Source organism: Lissotriton helveticus, chromosome 8, assembly GCF_964261635.1.
Source record: "Lissotriton helveticus chromosome 8, aLisHel1.1, whole genome shotgun sequence".
NCBI classification, from domain to species: Eukaryota; Metazoa; Chordata; class Amphibia; order Caudata; family Salamandridae; genus Lissotriton; species Lissotriton helveticus.
In genome coordinates this window covers 1,349,218,865-1,349,240,992 of record NC_136069.1, presented here as the reverse complement: position 1 = coordinate 1,349,240,992, position 22,128 = coordinate 1,349,218,865, and the positions used below count along the sequence as shown (strand labels likewise).

The 22,128-nt window shown below is 42.6% G+C and overlaps 1 protein-coding gene across 2 annotated transcripts in view; it reads right to left on the bottom strand.

The window, feature by feature from the left end:
• Nucleotides 1–22,128, bottom strand: part of CHD1L (chromodomain helicase DNA binding protein 1 like) — a 296,369-nt gene that overhangs the window by 31,456 nt on the left and 242,785 nt on the right. For both annotated transcript variants that reach the window (XM_078658336.1, XM_078658337.1), the window contains exons 23-24: nucleotides 9,717–9,925; nucleotides 3,248–3,330 (exon numbers count right to left, since the gene is read on the bottom strand). In XM_078658336.1, coding sequence (XP_078514462.1) covers nucleotides 3,248–3,330; nucleotides 9,717–9,925 — 292 coding nt within the window. The remainder of the gene's footprint in view (nucleotides 1–3,247; nucleotides 3,331–9,716; nucleotides 9,926–22,128) is intronic.

Below are 22,128 nucleotides of genomic sequence, written 5' to 3'. Positions count from 1 at the left end.
TCAGACCTTACAGATCTCCCCAAATACAGCCCACTTGAGGCACAGTTGATGATGGGCAGCATCAGCCGAAGCAGCGTGTCTAAGATAGATCATTCCCTGATATATAATGCCCCAGACACTCTTGGGCTCCTGAAACAGAAATGGGAGGGCTTGGCGCAGGAACTCGATGATGCAAACTTGTGTGACGTGGTTATGGCACCTAGAAAGACTGTCACACCGTCCAGTCTGCGACTTCTTCAAATAAACTTCCTACACATAACCTACCTGACCGCGACACTCTCCACGCGCCAATGTTTCCATGGTACCCACTCTGATGCAGTTATTTTTTTATGTGGTTTGGCAGTGCCCAGACATTATACCATTTTGGGAGCACATAGCCAGAACACTTACACAGGTTCTGTGGAGAAACACTGACCTCACACCCAGGGTGGGTCTCCTGGAGGTCCTGGCAGATATAGGAGGAAATAGGGGTGAATGTACATTGGTAGCCATTGCATCAGCCCTGGCCAAGCACGACGTTGCCTGGATATGGAGTTCCCTAACACCACTCACAATTAATTGCGCTATGGTAAAGTGTGACTGATTGGTGTTCCAAACTGGAGGAGACAGTCTACAGAGCACAGGACTGTCCAGGCAAACATGGCCGGATGAGGGCAAATGGTGGGACTACTATTGACTAAGAGGTGGTGCAATTCCGGAGAACTGCTACAGGTCTTTCTGTAGATTCTGCTGTATTAACGCAAAGTGGTCGCTGGCGAACGAGGGAGAGGGGGTGCACTAGTGTGTTGTTAAAAATGGCCATAAAATGTTGTCCAAAAAAAGGGCAAAAGGACCAACAAGTGAGCCTTAACTGAGTCCACTTCAAGGCCATGCTGGACCAATTACAAACCATGCATCAGAAAGTCTGGCCTGCAGAGCGTCTCAATGAGGAGGACGACACCTGGCCACAGAATTTTCCCAACGCCTAGAATGGATAGAATTTGTTGATGGGAGTTTGGCTGCAAGAATGATATATACCTCTTTGACAGGCTGTAAGAATAGCATCTACCACTGCTACCAGGTGGCAAGTCATGAGAAGTCAAGTGCTGTCACTCAATCTTCATGCATGGAGGTGTAAGGTGTGGAGATTCAGGGGAAAGACCCTCCCCTGTAGCTGAAACAGGAAGTATACATTAAGGGGTAGCTGGAGTGGAGGTCAAATACGAGTTTTGGGTACCACACTCCCTCTCTTGTCCTGTCCAGGGTAAGATGATTAGTCTGTCCCGACTTTCCTCAGAACTTGAGAGAGGAAAGGCAATGTGTGGAACATGTACAGGAGACCTGTGTCCCATCTCAAACAGAATGCTTCTCCCAATTACCATTTTGGAGGAAACTCCAATGCTCAGAAGCTTTGACATGTGCGACTGACCAAAGGTACCATTGGCTACCTCAGGATGGAGACGACACTTATGGACCACCAGCAGATGTGTGCTCAGCTCATCTGCTCTGGGATCCAGGTACCCACGTAGGGGCTGGCTACCAGGAGTTTTTTTGCTAGTCCAACCACCTCCAGAGTCTTAGAGCCTCATAGCACAGGATACAGGACCCATCCGCTCTGCTTGTTGCTGAATTATCATTCAGGACCTGCACCAGTCATTCCCACCCAAAACAACAAAAGGTAAATATGGAGATGGCTCTCTGCTGCAAACTAGAGGCCCCTGATCTTCACATTTCCAAGGTGGCCCCTCCCACCCACTAATGACACATCCATTATAACTGCAACACCCGGGCGGAGAAGGAAGAGTGACCTGCCAACTGTCAGGCTGGCGCTAGTCTGCCACCACATGAGGTCTGGCAGCCATCTCTTACTAGATCTGGACAAAGTCAGAGAGGTAACCTTGGCCCTGGGTATGCAGGTCGAGGAGGATGTGTGAGGCCATGAGCCCAAGAAACATCAAAACCATCTCACAGAGACACAGGACTGAGCCTTAAATGTAGGAATCATATCCCGAATGCCACGGACTCGCTGCCAAACAGAATGAGGACTTTTCTGTTCAAATAATCAGTAAATCCCCAACAGAGGTATTGGGCACGACTTTAAAGACTGACTCTACAGTAATACATATTTGAAATGGGGAACAACCGTTTCAACACAACTTTTACCACGAACTACCTTTACAACGCAATTTTTTCAACGCAGGATCCTTTACAACGAATGTCTTTACAACGCATGATATTACATCGCAGATGCCTTTACAGCGCATGCCATTACAACGTAAGTATAGGTAAGTATACACTTATAATAAAAAATGTATTTAATTATTATTTAATAAATAATTAAATATTAAATATTTAATACATTTAAAAAAAATATATCATTTATTTAAAAAATGTATTTAAGTAATGTTATTATTAATTAAAAAATTTACCCCTACACTATCCAGCACTTACCCTACTATATCACCCCCCTGGAGTTAGAATAGTAATTTGTACCCCTACACTATCTAGCACTTACCCTACTATTTCACCCCCCTGGAGTTAGAATAGTAATTTTTACCCCTACACTATCCAGCACTTACCCTACTATTACACCCCCCTGGAGTTAGAATAGTAATTTGTACTCCTACACTATCCAGCACTTACCCTACTATTACACCCCTATGGAGTTAGAATATTATTTTAAAACACCTACATTATTTAAAAAATATATATATATATATTAAAAAAAGAAAAGAAAATTAAAGTAAAATAAAAATTTAATTAAATTAATTTTAATTAATTACATTTATTAATAATATTATATACTTACCTATACTTACGTTGTAATGGCATGCGTTGTAAAGGCATCTGCGATGTAATATAATGCGTTGTAAAGACATTCGTTGTAAAGGATCCTGCGTTGTAAAGGTAGGTGTTGTAAAAGTATGCGTCGTAACCTCATACATCCATTTGAAATGGGCCCTTTTCTTCATGGTTTTAATTTCTCAGATGTCTAGTCTTCACAAAGTATGTTTTCCAAAACTTGTAGGAATAGAAATGTTTTGACTGCAGAACGAAAGTAGCGACTTACACATTCCATCATACGGCCCTCTTTAGTCTGTATGCAAAAATTATTATTTGAATCCCTGCTGAACCACTAGTTTCAAATTCACTAGAACTCGAAAGAGAAAACATAGCATCAAAAAACAGAACAAGGCAACATGGCAGAAATGTTAAATTACTGAATGAAATAAAAATATACAGCTGTTTTACTACGTGGTTGCATTACCTCTACTTGACTCAAGTTCTCCACCTTTGCCACAACGTGTGTTGTCTCCTTGGTAACGTCTGGGTCTACATTTCCATCATATGTACAACATGTTAAGGTAAAAATTATGCAAACCTAAAAACATAAATATTCTTGGTACAGCTATGCTTACTAAAATATTTATTTAAAAAACTATCAGGGACAATCTAATCATGAAAGGTTCCCTTAAATTGCGTAGTGGCAAAGAAACATGCATATTATGGATGTGGCATTGATGACATAGTGATCTTAAAAAAGAGTATACTCTTCATAAAACCTTCTTTATTCTATAAAGGGCCACTCAACCAGTATATAAATCTTTTAAGTAAACACAGGTATTTTAAGATTGCTTTACAAAGCAGCAGCGAGGTAATGCTATATTGCACTGATTCCCAAACATTTTAGAACCATGCCCCAATTTTTAGAACGACAAACTTTCGCTACCCACCTAGCTTTGATAGGGGTTGGGACCAATTTTTTTCAGTATTTACACTAATTGTTTGTAAAGGTCACAACATTGACCACACTCTTCAATATTGGTCTGTGGCAAAGATATTGATCTGCCCACAAAAGTGACAGATGGGGATTTGCACTGGGGCTGGAACACTTCTCAAGGTGGGGTGCGGCCTGTGCCATAAGTGTACAAAAGATCACTAGACTTATGAAAAATCTTGGTGTTGAACCAGTGATTTTAGCAAATTTGAGAAACTCCTTCTGCATCAGATTGTGAGGATAGGCATCATAACCTTTTCTGTGTTAAACTGAGGCTAAATGGTGAAATTTGGAATGATATAGCCTTAATTCATCTAAGTCGAAAAGCATCACTTTTCCGGACGAAAACTTAACTACGTTGCAGAGTAACCTGCTAAGGTGTTGGCTCGCCTTGCTTCCTGCCCAGTTGCCACCCAAGGAACAATTATGAAATGCAAGCAGGTAAGTGGACCTGCACAGCATTGCCCCCAACGCGAGCTGGGTGTCCATTCTGGCTTTTGTCCCTGTAAGACAGACAAACATACAGACACACACACCACTTTAATCCCTAAGAACCAAGTACTGCTGTATGCTGTTGATGATTATATTAATATTAATTTCTGTACATATTTTATAGCTTAAAGAAAAATAAAGGATGAAATAAAATTTTAATGTATACATTTAACGTTTTTTAACGGACATAAAAGGTATATTTGGATATTTGGAGTCAATACACGTCCTGTTGTTGTGTTTCCTTACATGTGCTCCTGTGGTCCATTCACCTTTAGATTTCATCTACTGATCCTTTGCTCTACTGATCCTTGGATCCTTACTGGCATAAGTATATTGATCGATTCCATCTGTTCCTCTTCCAGGAGACTCGGCTAATAGATCCACCACATAAACTATCTTGCAAAACCTTTCACGTTAACGCAATTCCCTCATCAAGTGTTAGGCCATCACGTGGGGCTGGTCCTATGGATTAAAATTGCACTAAATGCTCATGTTAGCATGTGCCATATAGATATCCTAGGAGTAAGCTTAAGTACAAAAAATAAAACTCTATTGTGTCTATTTAATGTGTATATCAGACCAAAGAGAAGCAACTTTGAGTCACAGGTCATGGAGACACTAGTGTTCTTAAAAATACCGCCCCCAATGGGACAATTATTATAGGTGGCGATTTTAATTGAACATATGACCCAATAAATGGCCTGGAATCAATAATGGAGGATAAGGACATGGTGAGAGGTATTCCCCAATTAAAGGCAGGCCCATCAGTACCATGCATGGTTGCAGCTATGCAGTTGGTACATTTCACATTAGAATGCGGTCTGAGGGCATGCAACAGCAGGATTAGCTCTGATAACTTCAATAATGCCTGCTTATATACATTCAAATGGGGCACTGCCCGATCAAAGATAAACTATCTCACACATAGTATAACAACATGGAATAGGATAGCCGCCTTTAAAATCGATAACGGAGAAGCCATTGATCATCTTGTACTATGTATAGAACAGCTAGGCTGTCTCTCAGAAACAAGATCAATAGGTAGGGATTCACTGTCAGTACAATCAACAATTGGGAACAACCACAGGACAGTTAAATGGCCTCGCATACTGAATAATCTGGAGACCCAAGCCAATACTGATAATGCCTTCTCTGAAGTGGTAGGCCAACATGCTGTTGCCACTCCCTTACGAATGCGAATTATGGATATCCATCACTCAATGGCAACAAGTCTAAGGCCATACTTAACTAAATTGCCGAACCCAAAAAACAAGACAAGGGGCAGGAAGAGATCCCTCGTGCAATCAATGGTACACTAGGGAATGCAAAGAGGCTAAGCTCTTACCTAAAGTCCCGAAGACAGTAAATGCATTAGAGATGGGAGGAGACGATTTGGAATGACCTATTCCACGCGGCAAAGTCCACCACATTTTGGAAAATAGCTGCGAATGTAAGCAAAGATGCAACTACTTCCAATGAGCTTATTAGGATCCTGCCACTTGTATTCGACATTTCACTAAATTCTATTTTGAACTGATGGAGTATTCCCAAGACCCACAATGGCTCGAGAATGGCTGCATAAATAGAGACAGGGCATATACAACCAACTTCAGTCTAGAAGAAACGGCAGAGGCAATTGATATTTTCTAGCTCGGAAGAGCCCCTGGCTTGGACAAAATTCCAGTAGATTTGCTTATACACAATAAATGAGTATGGGTTCCCTTTGTAAATGTGATCAGTAACACAGTAGTATCGGAAGCACTAGTCCCTTCCACGATGAAAGGGGCTGAAATAGCCCCAATTTACAAGTAAGAGAGCAAGCACGAACCGGGGAACTACAGGCCAATCAGTCTCATAGATGCAAGGCGAAAAATATCTATGCCAGGCAAGTCCTGAATACATTGAATGATTGGATGGATGATATCAAAATCCAAACACCCTACCAGGCAGGGTTTAGGACCCGTACTTGTACAATCAATTAACTTTTCAGGCAATTATGCATCCTGTGGATATATACCAAAATAAGGGACGGGTACAAGTACACTTCATTCATAGACTTAAGAGCAGCATTCGATCTAGTCCCAAGAGGGCCATTATGGGCCTCTTTAATGAACCTGGTGGTACCGGATGATATCCTAAGATTATTAGGCTGCAGCAAGGTAACTACACCAAAGTCTGCTGGGGACCGCATGGCGACCTTATTGAATCAATCCTTTTTAACAGAGGAGTGAGGCAGGGGTGCGTACTTGCTCCTGCCATGTCCTCACTCTATATTATTGATATTGTTGACCTTCTCAAGGAATGTAGTCATGACTCCCCAAAGATCTGTGGAACCCCGGTCCATTCGTTACTTTTGACGGATTATACCGTTTTGGTCTCACAGACGTCAAGGGGTCTCCAATATTTACTTGATGCATTCAGCGCATACTGTGCTATAAAGGGACTAGTAATAAACATCAGTAACCAAGTAAAAGGCTATAAAATCCCACAGGTCTTTTAAGAAAAACATTGCAGTTGGCGAGCAAAAATTAGAGCACGTATCAAATTTCAGTAACTTGGGTACTACATTGGATTCTAGATTATCATGGACCCCACAAATAAACCGAGCAGTAGCGGCCCCTCTACACAGCTCAAGGGGTATCACTAAGAAATAGCTAACATCTACAACAAAAACTTGCTTGCAGTGTGATTCGCATGTGAAAAGATGGGGTTTAAATTTTAAAATCTAATGAACTTATCTATTTGTTACAATTAAACCACGTGGAAATATGGGGTTGACATTTTTAAATGCTATGAATTTATTATCCATTAGTTTGAACTAAATTAAGTCTTATTAATATTGATAGAATTTCTTGTAAATTATTGCATGTATCACATTACATCGATTTTATCAAAATGTTGCAAAATTGTATGTATGCTTCTAATGTTTTTTATTGAAATAACATATATTGATGAGATGAGTGGCGGACCCAACCATCCAGTAGCGAAAGGAGATCTATTCTTCTAAAAAAGACTGCAGGTCCTTCAGAACACTGCTGCTAGGCTAGTACTTGACCTGCCCCCTCGCTCCCCCTCAGCCCCCTGCCTCCAGACCCTGCACTGGCTACCCATACAAAAACGCATAAAGTTTAAACTATGTTGTCTAGTCCATAAAGCTGTAAATGGTCATGGACCTTCCTATCTTGAACACAAGCTTAAGGCCCACGTCCCAGTCAGAACACTACGATCCTCCAGCAAGGCCTTTCTCTCCGTACCCAGAGTTCGCACAGTCAGACATGGTGACAGAGCGTTCAGCAAAACCGCCCCAGAAGCCTGGAACTCTCTCCCCACACACATCAGGCTAGAGCCAGATCATGTGAAGTTCCGGAAACAGCTAAAAACCTGGCTTTTTCAGCCAGATGAGCTCTCCTTGCTCCTCGGGGGTTAATGGACAGGAGGTTCCTTTTGCCTGCTAGCGCTCGGAGACCTTCGGGTGAATTATGCGCGATACAAATGTAAAAAAATGGAAATGGAAATTCTTGGTCAGAGAGAAAAAGGGGGTTAAATGCTGAATTTCAACAGACTGGCGTATCAAATCATCCTTGGCAAGACTTGAAGAGAGAATATAGAGCATGCCCTGTGACAAGGAGAACAGTAAGGCATCCCATAAGGAATTACGTGCTGGAGGGGCCTGGTGCACAACAGAGGACACTTCCAATGCCGAGCTGTGGGCAAAGTGGTCTACACAGCTTGTGCCATCGTCCATCCAGGATGTGATGACTTTGGCCTAAATAAGGTACCATATGACATGCTAATGTCTTGCGTACATTATTTTACCCAATCAAGACATGTGAAAAGGAACGGAGAGAACATACCAATACCAGGTTACAAGCAGAAGAAACAACAATTACATACCTTGGGATGTTATTACGAGCAACAATATTTCAGAAGGGGAGTAGGGAGGGTGGTGAGGAATCTGCAGGATAGTACCCACCAAATATATCATTACAGAATGTGACTTTTTAGTATGATTGATACTACTTCCTGCAGGCTTGTTATCCGTGGAATGAGCAGGAGGAAGGTCATGTGCTTTCCTTCAGAGTGGAGCACCCATTTATGATTCTGCAGTGACTATCTGCTTAAAGCATCCATCTAAACGTTCCGTGTGCCCACTAGATGGGCATCTCCTGGGAAAATGCCCAGTAGCAGAGCCCACTGCTGAAAAATATTGCCACCAAGCCTTGGGTCGATAAGGCCACACCGTCCTCTTGGTTTATGTAATAAGGGTGATGGTGTTGTTGTGCAACACTCCCCAAGATGTTGTCACAGGCTGGGCAGACAGAGCCATAACTGGAGAAGCTTGCAGCCACCTGGCGGCACTAGAGAAGTTGTTAATAGTATGCTGTCCTGTGATTTCTACATAATTACTGTATGAAAAGTATCTTGACTTTATTAACTACCCATGTTCCATTGAGTAAAGGTGGTTGTATATGATTGAAAATTCAATAACATTCATAAAAAAAATATATATATATATATATTTTAGCCAATAAACAAATTCCTAAACACGGACCCTGGAGTGCGAGTCTTTTGTGTTTCCTGCGACAACATCGTGCGGGTAAACCTTTCTGATATATATATATATATATATATATATATAGAGTGTTAATAATTCTTAATACGAAACTTTGCTATGGTTTCATTGGCATTCCTTTTTTCTGTTTTCATGAGAGAGTCAATACAGGTAATTATATTAGGGTATTGTAATTTCTGCAAGATAAATTCCATGTGAAATATCTAAGCTTTGAAATACTCAAAATTATATCTGGTAAGAGAAAAAGCAAATCTATCTACAAATTCTGCATATAAGGCACAGCTTAAAAAAAAAAACGTCTTGTATTATTCTTAATGTTCGATGCATGGTTTATAAATCCTCGGAAAGCGCTGTACTGCTATAAGGTAAAATACTGTGTCCCAAAGGTCATTGATATGTTTCTGCCCACTCTTTCAGTTAGGTAAAATCTCACTTAAACCACCACCATTCCGTCCTCTTTAAAACCTGTATGACAGATTTAAAGAACTTAAAAATATCTATTTTTCATGTTTACCTTCTTTACAGGTGCCATCCTCCAAAGGTGGTTCATGACATAACAATATACCTTTTGCAGTCACCAAATGACAACATGAGGGCGTCTCTGAAGACCTCTGCATTTACCTACTGTCAACCTAACTACACAAATCTATGTCAATGAGTGATAACCACAATCAAGCATCTCCTACAGTGCCTGGCATAAAAAAAGGGAGCAGTAAAATAAATGAGGCACATTAAAATTATGCCCAGCAATCCATACAACCCTTCTTTTTGATCACAGCTAGAAACTCCTAAAAACCCACCCTTCAGTTACCCCAGCAGACACTTTTGAAATGTTCCCTAAACACAAGCACAGATAAAGAACAAGAAGGTGTTATAAACATTAAAAAGGATATGAAATTAAATATCGGCTCAGTTTCTTTTTCTCCTCTTCTGGGACGTTGTAAAAATAAACACTGATTGCATTCATGAAGTTGGGAAGGTTTTTTTCAGTTGTAACCTTATCAGTCAAGTTTTCGAGTTCTGGTGCTGGGGACAAAGAGGCCTCGCTTGAGGATGCAGATGGCTGTGATATGCTGGAGCTTACATTTCTAGGAAAATAATATCTGAGACAGAAGTCAAGGGCAAATATGCATTTCGCTACAAAAGAAACACAATGCTACTAAATTCTAAATGGTTAAAATCATGTCAAATCCTAAACGTTATTTTTCCTAATTCACGATTATGCTGGTAATTAGCCATAAGAGGTTATAAAAACAGTCAAATTCAACAAATATTCATGGTTTCTCTAAAATACTATGAAAATGGCTGCTCATGGAAGGAAGCGTCAAGAAGACATAAATGAGCAGCGCACAACACAAGTAGCTGCTTTAATAACAGATCAAATTATTACACATATAAACGGTATTAGTTGTGTCTAGCTCATTTAAAAAAAATGCTTATTCACTCCTGCTGGTTTTTGGGAGAGGTGCTAAGGCCACTTAAATACGTGACTAAGTTTTTGCATTTAATTTTTTTTACTTCATAAAGAAAAGTTAAACAAAGCATGAATCAAGAAATCGAAGTGGCTGAAAGGCTAATAAACTGATGAATGCCATACACCACTACAAAGGGCTGAGCCTTAAATTTGCTTAGTGTAAACTTTAGAAATACATTCTTAAAGGGATGTCCAGTTAAAAAACAAAGACCCAGAAATGGAAAGGGTGTACTATATTCTAGTAATGGAATTAGGAACAGTAAAGGCCACTAGAAGCAAAATATTGGGCATTAATAAGAGGCGGAGCAGAGTAAGGACATTGGTGGCTTTGTAGGTAGGAGATTCATTGACAGGGTAATTTAGTGATTATGACTGAGCAAGTAAGAAAGACTAATTAGATGATTGAATGTTGATAAGTTGAGGGAGTACATTAATAAGTCAGTCAAGGATGAAATAGTTATGATGGGGGGCGTAGGGAGGGAGCAAACATTTTATTATTGTGTAGCATTTGTAGAGCCCTTTCCTGCCCCTCAATGGCAAACCCCAATTGTTTTCTGTTTGCTCAAGTAACTACTCTGATTCTTGTGCATGCTCATAAGTGGGTGTTGATAGAGGTGTCACCTATAAGTAGTGTGTTTTGGGGAACAGCATGAGACCTGGAAAATGAGCTCCAGGCATAGCCTGGTTTGCATGAGGGTGGTCCTTATCTGCAGTGGCACAGTGACTGACTGGAATGCAATCCTACAGTAATTACCATTGACAGAGAATAATTCAAACATTCCACCCATCATCTTTTAGTTGCCCTTAGTGTGATGCCCTGAGTTAAATGTGAATGCCCAGATCTGGGTTTAAGTTCTTGTTTTAAAACCATCACTTTTAATAAATACTTCTCAGTGAAGTGTTATAAAGTGGCGTATTAATATCAAAGCTCCCACATATTAAAAAAACACTTTTTTAAATGTTAGCATATTTTACGTGAAGTTTATTGTACAACTTTAATGGCAAACACTTTGTGGACTCGGCACGCGCACTTGGCCTTAAGAGCCAACCCATACCCTTGGCCCAGCTCTGGATTTGCTTCTCTCTGTTAATTTGATGGCTCATCCACCTCTAATCCACATCCAACATAAACAACGTTTCATCTACACTGCTGCCATGCTTTTTACAACCTGTTCTTCATAATCTGAATGCTCAACTAAAGTAACAATGTATGTGGGTTACAGCACTGGTTGTGGTTCTCACTCATTGGCTTCAGTTTGAGGACACCAGGATAAGTAGCCATTTTAAATGTAATCTTTGAGTATAGTAAAGTAGTGGTTTTAGAACCAAAGAATAACAACCACTACAATTGCAATTGATATGCATTGAGGACACAAACACATCAGAGGAAATGATCAGTTAAGTTGATCAGCTAAACGTGTCACCGTGTGATGGGCACCAGTAGTTAGTTGTGGCATTCCAATAAAAGCTGTCTTAATAACTCCACAAGGCATAACAGTGGAGTTAAATGACGAATTCTGAATGAGTACAAGACTACTGAAAGTATCTTGCCTGTTACCAATACAACACTAATCAAGCATTGGCCTCGACATAGAATGATTTAGGTGAAATAGAACTGAAATGGTAGAAAGTATCTTTTTAAAATTCTATCTATAAAACAAAGCGGTTTTTCTTAATCAGCATCAACGACGTGGCAATAAACCATCACAAATTCCAGTATATTTTGGAAACCTTTAGTGCAAGTAGGTATGAACAGTCCGTAATGACATCAACATTTTCGGTATCTGTAGTTAAACCTCCTGTGTGATAGTAAACCTGAGAAATTCCACCTGTGGGAAGTTAATCTAGTGATGGAGCAAGGATTCGCACGTAGAGTGACTTGCTTGTACTCAACCCTCTCAAATAACTCATAACGTACTAATTAACATGTTTTGTCTAATTAATATTGCAATACTTGACATATCTAGCATCTAGGGGAAGCTTTCAAATGTGCTTTTACTATATAATTCGCTTGCATTAAAATGGCAGCTGCTACGCGGGATTTCCTACTGCGCATGCGTCTGTCATACTCACATGACATGACGTACTACCTTGCTTGGAGGGAAACTTTTGCTTCTGCGCACTAGAATTAAGATGGCTGCTTTGTGTTACAGCATGCATGAAGCTTTCACCGCTGCTTTTGCTAAGCTGTTTGTTCTGCCTAAACACTAAACGCAATAGTTAAAATAAAATAATGGGAATAGAGATAAGTGGTATACAGAACATTCATTTATTCTTTGTTCTAAAACTGTTTCTTTTCTACTTTGCTACTAGCTCGTGTTTGGGCCTGAGATGTATCTGTAACTCCATTTTGAAAACCCACATCCGCGCATGCGCACCAGAATCCAGAAACACTCAAGTCATGGTATTGAATGCATGCCAAGGACAGTCGACTGAGTTGCGCCTGGGAACCTAACCTGATGACCCCAAGCGGAAGACAAACTGTTAACATTGTTTGTAGCCGCTACTGCCACAACACTTCCATATTCTTGTCTATATTATCCATGACAAATGCGCCTTTTTCTACACCTTTGTACCGTGTACAAGCTTGGTATGTTGTTGTATTCTTGTGAATCTCAAGAAAACACATTTTGAGTAAGAAAAAGGCATCACTGTCAGTGGCGTCAAGCACATAATGAAAATCCCCAAACTGCGCAAAGAAGAATTCGCCCACTTAATGAGAAGCCTCAGTGTTGTTAACTCACGAGTGCCATAAGACAGTATCGTCCAAAGATAGCATGAAGTAGAGATTACATTTCCCTGACTCTTCTCTCCACGCTAGCCGGACCCTGGATGTGCTTTCTGATGCGTCAGAAAGCGCAGTTGTTTGCCACTTGTTTGTGAACGCTTTTCAGACCCCAGGCGCGAGGAAGCGCTGATTCAGTTGTTGTGAGTTTCTGCTACGTGTGCGTAGTCGTGCTGTTTTCTTTTCTGAATTACTTCAGACGCGCCACTCTCCGTGTTGACCAGTTTCACCTGTAAGCGCGAGGACACGCTGTTTTTGGTTTTGTTTGGTTGCTTCAGTTCGTGAGCGCAAGGACGCGCTATTTCCACATTTTCCTGTCAGTTTTGTCCCCACAAAAACACGAAAGTGCGGGCTACAGTTTCTCCGCAAGCCTGAAGAGAGCGATGTTGCTCTCACAAGTCCTACCTTCAATTATCCAAGGAAAATTGGAATGACAGCGTGAACCTACGCTGAGTTACATTTAGTTGTACTATTTTTGAAACTTTGCAATGGTGGAGTCATGTGAGTGCTAAGAACATTAATACTGCTGTGTCATTTTTTATTCCTTGTTTTAACACACTCTATGCTGTAAAAGAGTAGTGAAGTTACTCTGTCTTCCCTGGTAGGACCTGAGGGTCGGTGTATACTGAGACTGCTTCAACTGGGAATACGGGCAGACGTATGCCTGTGAATAGACTGGTTTAAAGTTAAACTCACCCCATCTAGGGAAGTATCTGGCTTTTACTTCATGATTTGTGGATTGAATAGGAACTCTCCTTACGAGCCCACCCTTATAAATGCCAATTGACCCTGTGCTTCCTTGGTTTCAATTGAAAAATGTATTTCTCCATTATGCTATGGTGTGTGGCACTTCCCTAAGTGCTGAACAAAAACCTTCTCTGCCGCTTAGCCGAATGAGCATTTGTTTGGGGGCAATCATCACGCCTGAAGGACTCCAGGTCCCAGGACACCGCTGGCCACACGCAGCCCCTCCCACCAGCAGCAGCCGCTACTTAACACCTCGCAGGACCCGCCGCACGCCGGGCGAAGCCCCGGCCAAAGGCGGGCCCGTTTGAGCCCGTTCGAGTACTGAAGAGGACGGGACGGGGCCCCCCTCTGACAGGACGTGTATCTGTAGGTCAGTGCCCGCATGATAGTCTTCAGGATTGTTTATTGATTCAAGGTTATTCACTTCTAGGCATTATTTGAACCCTGGAATAGTTGTTGAGTTGCCGGCTAATACCACAATGACTTGTAGAGGTGGGAAAGGGAGGAATTCTGTAACTGGTGGGTCAATAGTGGGATTGTTGGACCAGTTCCTAATTAGAGAAACATCTGTACTGGCCCATGAAATTGAACTGACCGAACGGCGTTTATCGCAGGATCCCATCTTATCTAAATGGTCATCTTTAGGCAAGTTAGCTCACGTAAGATCACCAGAGCAACCTCCAACCTTAGACACTGACTCTCCTGCTATTGCAGGAAGTGACATACAACAACTGCAAGACTCAGGGGGTCCCCTTAACATCTCTCCTTGTCTGGACTCTGCACCAGTAACCCTGCATGCTGTTCCACTAAATAAGGAGCCTGTTCGCACTGTACTTTCCAGAGCGTTAACGAGGTCTGTATGTAGCTCTATCCCGCAAGTGGTGGCCAAATCGTGTGAACCAGAACCAGCAACAACGAGAAAGCGGGGCGGAGGATCACAGAGGAACAAAAACGCCAAAATCCCAAAATGCTCAAAGCCCAGAGAGCCAGTAACTTCAGGCTTGCCAATTAGTTTTGAACCATGCCAGTCACTCCCCGCAGTGAGCATGACTACTCCAAACAGCGGTGATGTTAATTCAATTCAAATGGGAGTGGAATTTTGGACTAAACTGGAAACTTTATTTACCAACTCATGCCTCCCTCTCTATAATCGACTTAATTCTATAGAGGAAAGACTCTTGCATCTCGAATCTCTTTTTGCACGTAATTATGCTAAGAACACTATGCGGATGGAAGGGGATAGTGGGACTTCAGTAATGGCAACAAATGTATTATGTAACCCCCCGCCCCAAGCAATTTATCCTACCCGCCCCCTCCAAACTTACCCTCTAACTTACCTTTATCCTCAATGAGCGGGAATGTTGTGGCGAATACTATGGCAATGACTGGGAGTGAGGCAAGTGGTGGGGGAGAACACGAACCCAGAGATGCTGTGTGAGGGGGTAATTCGACGCACGAACAAGTGAAAACAGATGGAATACGTGCCTCTTCTAGGAGTGCCCTGACTCAAGGTGCACTGAAGACCAAACTACGGTGTATAGATCTTCCTCCTGAATCAATTCCGTATGTTGTAGTATTTACGGGGGTTCCTGTGCTGAATCAAGGCAAAGATGAGTCATACATCGACCTTAAAAATAAATGTACTCATTGGCTGAACTCTAATAGGCCACTCCCACCACAGGTATCTAGTGAAATCCTCTTTGCCCGCAGAGTAAACTGGGTGGTGCAATGAAAGAAACACATTGAGGGTGACTGTATTTTGATTAACTTTAGAGACAGGTGGGTGGTAGAGTATATATGCGACTGGCTTTCAGCACGGTCGCCAACACAAATACAGTCCTCCCCCTAACCTATTTTTACCCTGCTATTCCCAACAACCCCATTTCTGAGAGAAGGGGCAAGCTTTGGGGACATTGGGATAGTGGGGACTCAAGAGCCAAGGTAGCCAGTATACACTATGGTCATTGTATAAATGGTCATTGTATAAACGACATTCCCCTAAGTAATAGATTCAGTGCTTTAGACCAGGTAGATTGACAGTCCATGAGTAGTCACCAGCCAAACCCTCTTGATAACCAGCCAGGCTCGTCAGAAACTGGTGAGGGAGTTGTGGCCCATGGTCAGATACTGACCCTAATGAGTATACTGGGGTGTGAGAAATCCCCTAAGGGAGTTACTGATGTTAGTAGGGAGGCTAAAGTTTGTACTATGCCCAGTATGGCAATGAACGGTGGTAGGTTCAAACTTCGGTGGCAGAACAAGATTCAGAGGGAAGCAGTAGATCACTGTGGTACCGTTATGGCTGGGGGGGAGTTGCGCGAACGACGGTCTGTCCCTTGGCACTCTACCTATGATAATTCAGGAAGGCGGTGCCTTAGATACACCATCCCCAGTAGCCAGGGGGGCCATCAGCGGGAATGGGCAGTGGCAGAGGGCAATCAAGCCGGACTGCACCAAGATGGATTACCGTCCAAGGGCGATAGGGGCACTGAGGTACACCAGAATACTCGAATGCTGGGCGTTAATATTAGAATTTTGTCCTGGAACTTGGCTGGGATTAAGAACAAACTATCCTGCCCAGATTGGGGATCTTTTGTAGACAATTGTGATGTCTGCCTGTTCCAGGAGACGTGGGGCCGGGAGGAATACCAGAGAGTAGGTTTTGCTCCTTTCAATACATTGGCTACCATGAAGGGTAGGGGGAGACCATCTGGTGGCTTAAGTATCTAGGTGGGCACGCACCTTGGCGCTAAAGCTGAGCAGATTCCAGCTAACTCTGATGATGTGCAATGTGTTCTTTTAACATTACCCTCAAAAACACAAATAGCCCTACTTAATGTTTACTCAAGACCTGTACATAATGGGCAAGAATCTGGAGCTATAGAAGATCTGAGATACTTAATACCAACTCTTGATCCAGCAGCTGTACTGATAGTAGGAGGTGATTTCAACTGCCAGTTTGAGCCTCTAAATAATTCAATCCTAGATGGCCCCAGTGAGGAGGACCAGTATTGGTTGATACCTGACCCACAGATGCCACCAGTCAAAGCCTGGTCGCCGCTGGTCTTACAACTTAACTCCCTTACCCTGGCATTATCATTGAGGGCATGTAACGGGAGGACAAAATCTGATAGGCCAGTTCACGGTTAATAGAGAAGGGCAGAACTCGCTGCTTGATTACATCTTAGTTGAAACTAGAGCTTGGGACAGGGTTCTTGACTTTCAGATTCACCAGAGGCAAGACAGCGATCATAATGCTCTAGTAATGACCCTAAAAGCAGGGAGTTTGGGTTTGTCTTATCCTCCACCAGCACCCAATTCCGAGCAAAATGTATTGACCCTAACGAATAACAGGCGGAAAGTGAGGTGGTGTCACATCCAGAAATCTCCAACTAAATTGGCCAATATATACCAACAGGTCCTACCATACTTAACTGAAATGTGCGAGGTAGGTGGAGCGGGCCCACAAATAGGGATTCAGGATAAGCCCCTAAAAATCCACAAACACCTGACACTAAAATTGCTTAATGTGTGTTATCCAATGGAAAGCAAAGGGTAAAAAATGATCCTGTCTGCCCTTGGTATAATGCAAATTGTCGTGATGCCAAACTAGAACTGCTAACTGCAGTGAAGGTGAAGGACAGGTTAGCAATTAAGCAGTGTAGGACTAGGTACAAGCGGACTATCAGAAAAGAAAAATTGGGAAGCCGAGAAGTGGGAAGATCTTAGGATTGCCCTGCATGAAAAAGACGTGAAAACATTTTGGGCAATAGTCAGCTCCAGGGGAAGGGGGGGGGGCGACTCGCCCTAGAACCTAATATAGCGCCAGCAGTTTGGGAAGCACACTTTGGGGCATTGTATGCTGATCAGAGCAAAGAGGGTACTACCTCTCCCTCTCCGAAGCCCTTCCATGAGTATCGATTGGAAGGGGCTTGGGAGATTACTTTAGGTGAAGTAGAATCCGCCATTACAACCCAACAAAGCACCTGGTCTAGATAAGTTAACCGGGGATCTTTTTCGGACGGAACCTTGAATCTGGGGTCCGTACCGGTGTGCCCTGTTTAATGCCATCTTAAAGGGTATGGATCCCCAGGATACTTGACGTGTGGCTGAGATAGTCCCCATACACAAAAAAGGTTGCCCTCTCCTTCTGTCTAACTACAGGCCTATCAGCCTAATAGACACTACCCAAAAACCTATGGGACGGGTTATTCTAGACAGAATACAGGGCTGGATCGAGGAGATGGAGATCCTAAGTCCTTATCAGGCAGGCTTCAGGTCGAGTACATCAACCATCAACCAGATATTCAGACTTCAGGTCCTATACTGGAAGATGGTGAGTGTAGAGGGTGGCAGCCTCTACCTCATATTCGTCGACCTGAGGTCTGCCTTCGATTTAGTTCCTATAGAAAAACTGTGGAAAGTATTATGTGACTTTGGGATCCCACCGTACCTTCTGGATATGCTAGTGAGGCTGCACAAGGAGACCTACGCCCAAGTTAGGTGCGGAAAACATGGGCAATTGTCAGCACGTTTTCCAGTGAAGCAGGGGGTTCGCCAGGGGTGCGTCCTTACCCCCACTTTATTTTGCCTTTATATCAACGGGCTTATTGAGAACTTACTTGGTGTTAAAGATAGTGATGCTCCAAGGCTAGTCTCGGGGAGGGTGCCGGCGTTGATGTTCGCGGACGACACTTTTTGTTGCTGTCCAAAACATCAACGGGCATACAACGCGTTTTGGATGGCTTCGCTGACTTCTGTATCTTGAAGGGCTTGGAGATCAACGTAACTAAAACTAAATTTATGATCTTCAACCCCCCCAGACCACTCGTCCGAACCCATTGTAAGACAGCACTCCCCTGGAGAGAGTGAAGACTTTTGAGTATCTTGGTATCACTCAGAACAGCTGGAGTGGGATACCCAACTGGCCAGGGAAAGCCTAAAGTTAACCCAAACAGCGGAGGGGATAATGAAAATGCACAGACTGGCTACGTTTAAGCTAGCCGTCCCTATCATTGAAATTTATAAAGCTCAGGCCAGGGGGGCCACCCTGTATGGGGCTGAATTGTGGAGATACTGTAGGCCCCCTAACCTTATGAAAGTAGAGCACTCCTTCATGAGGCATTTGGTGGGACTTCCCCCTAGCACTCCCTTAGTTCCTCTTCGCATGGACTTAGGGATGCTACCCATTGACGAAGAGATTGCTTTAAGGCCCCTCACGTACTGGTGTAGGCTATGGGCGACACCAGAGCTGTCTTGCTAAAGAGACAAACTCAGGGAGGTTCTGCCTACCCTAATTAATAAGAAAATCCCGTGGCTCAGCCACATATGGGGTCTTAGTACCAGGATAGGGAGGCAGGAACTTTGGGAAGCACCCGGTATAGCGTGCCCATTAACAACTAGGGTAGACCTTGTGCGGCACTATAGGCATTACAACTTGACAATCCTCCAAGAAAGGTCTACTGGTGGCCGCTTGACAACAGAGTTTCTACAAGTGAAGGCCGAATACAAAAAAGAAGAGTTTTTAGATTTGATTTATCCTCCCCAGGCCAGGAAACTATACATTCAATTTAGATTGGGGACTCTTCCTCTTATGACGTTCACCAGTAAATGGGATAATGCAAAGAATGAAGAATGCCCGGCGTGTAAATATAAGACAGAGTCTGAAATTCATGTGTTTTTCATCTACCCTGCATATCTTGCATCCCGTAAACGATGGATAATTCCTATCTGCAGAAACCTAGGATTTAGACACTGTTTACAAGCCTTTAGGATCTTAAAGCACGATACCTATCCCCCTGTTGTTTTTGCTGTCTCGCGCGTCCTAAATGGTATGTGGCACAAGCGCAGGAGTTTTTTGAATTAATTGTGTGTAGGGCCCTATGTTTGCCCGTTTTTTCAAGAAATCCATGGAGGCACATACAACGGGGTTATATGTATTACCCATTAATTCAATTTTTAAAACCGATAACTTAACAAATTTTAAACTTGTTTTATTTGATTCCAGGGATGGTTAAATCATATTTTTAAATTGTAAAAATGTAGAATACATGTTTGTACTGTATTATTTAATGCTATTTATTATTAGTTCGTTCTTTTGCATTATGATTGTATTAATGTACTTTTATGGCCTGAGTTGGCCGAAATAAAGTTATCGATTGATTGATTACAATTTAAGTTTGTCATATTTAGGCTAGGTATTAAATAAGTTTGTAAGTAAATCATAGTTAAGCTATGTTTTGTCAAACACAGCATGTCCAAAATCACCTTAATTTAAGCTGCACAAATTAGATTAATTTGCATGAATTACATATAAATGTAAATGTATGTAAATTCTTTATTGTTGGGTTAATTAAAACCATTACAATTTGTGGCAAACTACAGCATTTAAAACAACATTCTTAAAATATTAGCGAGGAAATAAATAGGAAGAGGAAGAGGAAAGGAATTAAAAAGGTTTGCCTTAGGAGATAGGTTTGCGATTCAAGGTATCCGACCAGTCGTGGCAGGATTTGCTGCAATACAGGTTTGTCTATCAACATTGGTCTTAAGTCTCAATGGGGGTCCGGCAAGCGGCAGCGTGCCTGGTTTTCTCCGCGAAGCTGTCCAGGAATTTAACTAATCTACAGATCAGTTGGGCGTCCGCTGAGCATAAAACCAGGACTATCGCGGACCGGCAGGTGCGGACTCCTAGCTCGTTGAGTTTGTCCTTAAGCCAGTGGCGCCGTCAATAGTACATGGCTGGGCAGATGCAGACTATGTGTAAAAAGTCTTGGTTGACTGCACCGCAGAGATCACATTCCGTTGTTACTTGTGGTCTCCATCTAGGTTGGTCTAATCTTGTGGGTAAGGTGCCCAGCCTTAACTGAAGGAATTTACGTTTAAGATTCAACGAGAATGCCGTATCTAGATAAGAGGCTAGCGCCGGCTTTGTGTACGATTTAATAGTCATCCAGGCGTGAGACCGGGTACTAAAAATTAATTTGTCGTTGAGGAGCGAGTGCTTCTTAGCAGTCCTTTTGACTACCTGGTTAAACGAAGGGGCTGGGAGTTTTGTTTCCCACAGAGCTCCGAGCTCGCTTTCCTCTAGTGAGAGCTTTAGATATTTTGAGTGCTCAGAGTTCGGGCTTGTCTGGAGCGCTCCCCAAAGTGCACCATTCATTTTGTTGTCCTTGTTCCTCCAGACATAGTACCAGAATTTAATGGCCTCGTATTTTTTTAGTAAGACTTGAGATTGTAGTCCAAATTCAAGTCTAACTTGTGCTGGGGAAGAATTCTTCGGTAAGAAGAAGACCCGCTTATAGACTTTAGTTTGTATTTTCTCCAGGAGGGTGGCGCTTTTCCCATGGTGCAAAATGCTCCCGTACGCTAATGTAGGCAGTAATTTGGCTTTCATTGCAATTAGCACGGGGGAGACAAGAGGGCCCTTTAACTCGGCCGCCAAGTTGCTGAAGGCATGCAATAATGCTGCCCCCTTTCTTTCCATGGCTTTGAAGTGCACCAGGAAATTTAAATGCCTGTCTAGGTGTACCCCCAGATATTTATAGTCATTGACGGATTCCAGCTGGTCGTTGTTTATTCGAAAAATTGGCAGATGTTTGCGGCGTCGTGATATGAGCATTGTCTTTGTTTTCTTAATTATATGTACCAAAAAACAGCTCTAAAGCTTGCATATGCAAACACATCTAAGCAAAGGATGTCTAGTGCGGTACCGTCTATCACTTTGACTGGCTCAGTTACTTGTTTATGAATGCAAGATATATTGGGATGTATATGCTGAAATAGTAATCTACTTCACAATGAAGCTGATCTTTCTGTCTCCCGCTCTTAGTTTGATGGGAAGAACATAATGGAGCACAGCAAACTGTGTGGTGTAAGTAGCCATTTTGATGAGTTTTAGTTGCTGGAATAATTGGTCTATTTGCTGCCTGGAGTCGAAAATTCTATTTGTTTGTGCAAGGATATTTTCTAAACAACACCTTAACTTCTCTCATTCCCAGCCAATGGGTAGACAAATTGCAAGCATCCTCCAATCACCTTTTGTGTGTTTAATGTACCACCCTAAGTGGCAATGGCATGCCCAGAATGGCTCTTGTGCTCACTGCGCGACTGGGATCAAGCTACATCTGGCTGATGAGCTCTTACCAGGGTGAAACTGGTCTTAGGTTGCTTGTGTGCCGGTTCAGTGAGGGCCTGGCCTGGCAGTTCGGGCTGGACTGTTCCCATGAGGAGCAGGGTCAAAGCTGATTTACATATGGCTAAGTCTAATCTTAGGAGGCGTGGTCCGCAAAAGAACGAGA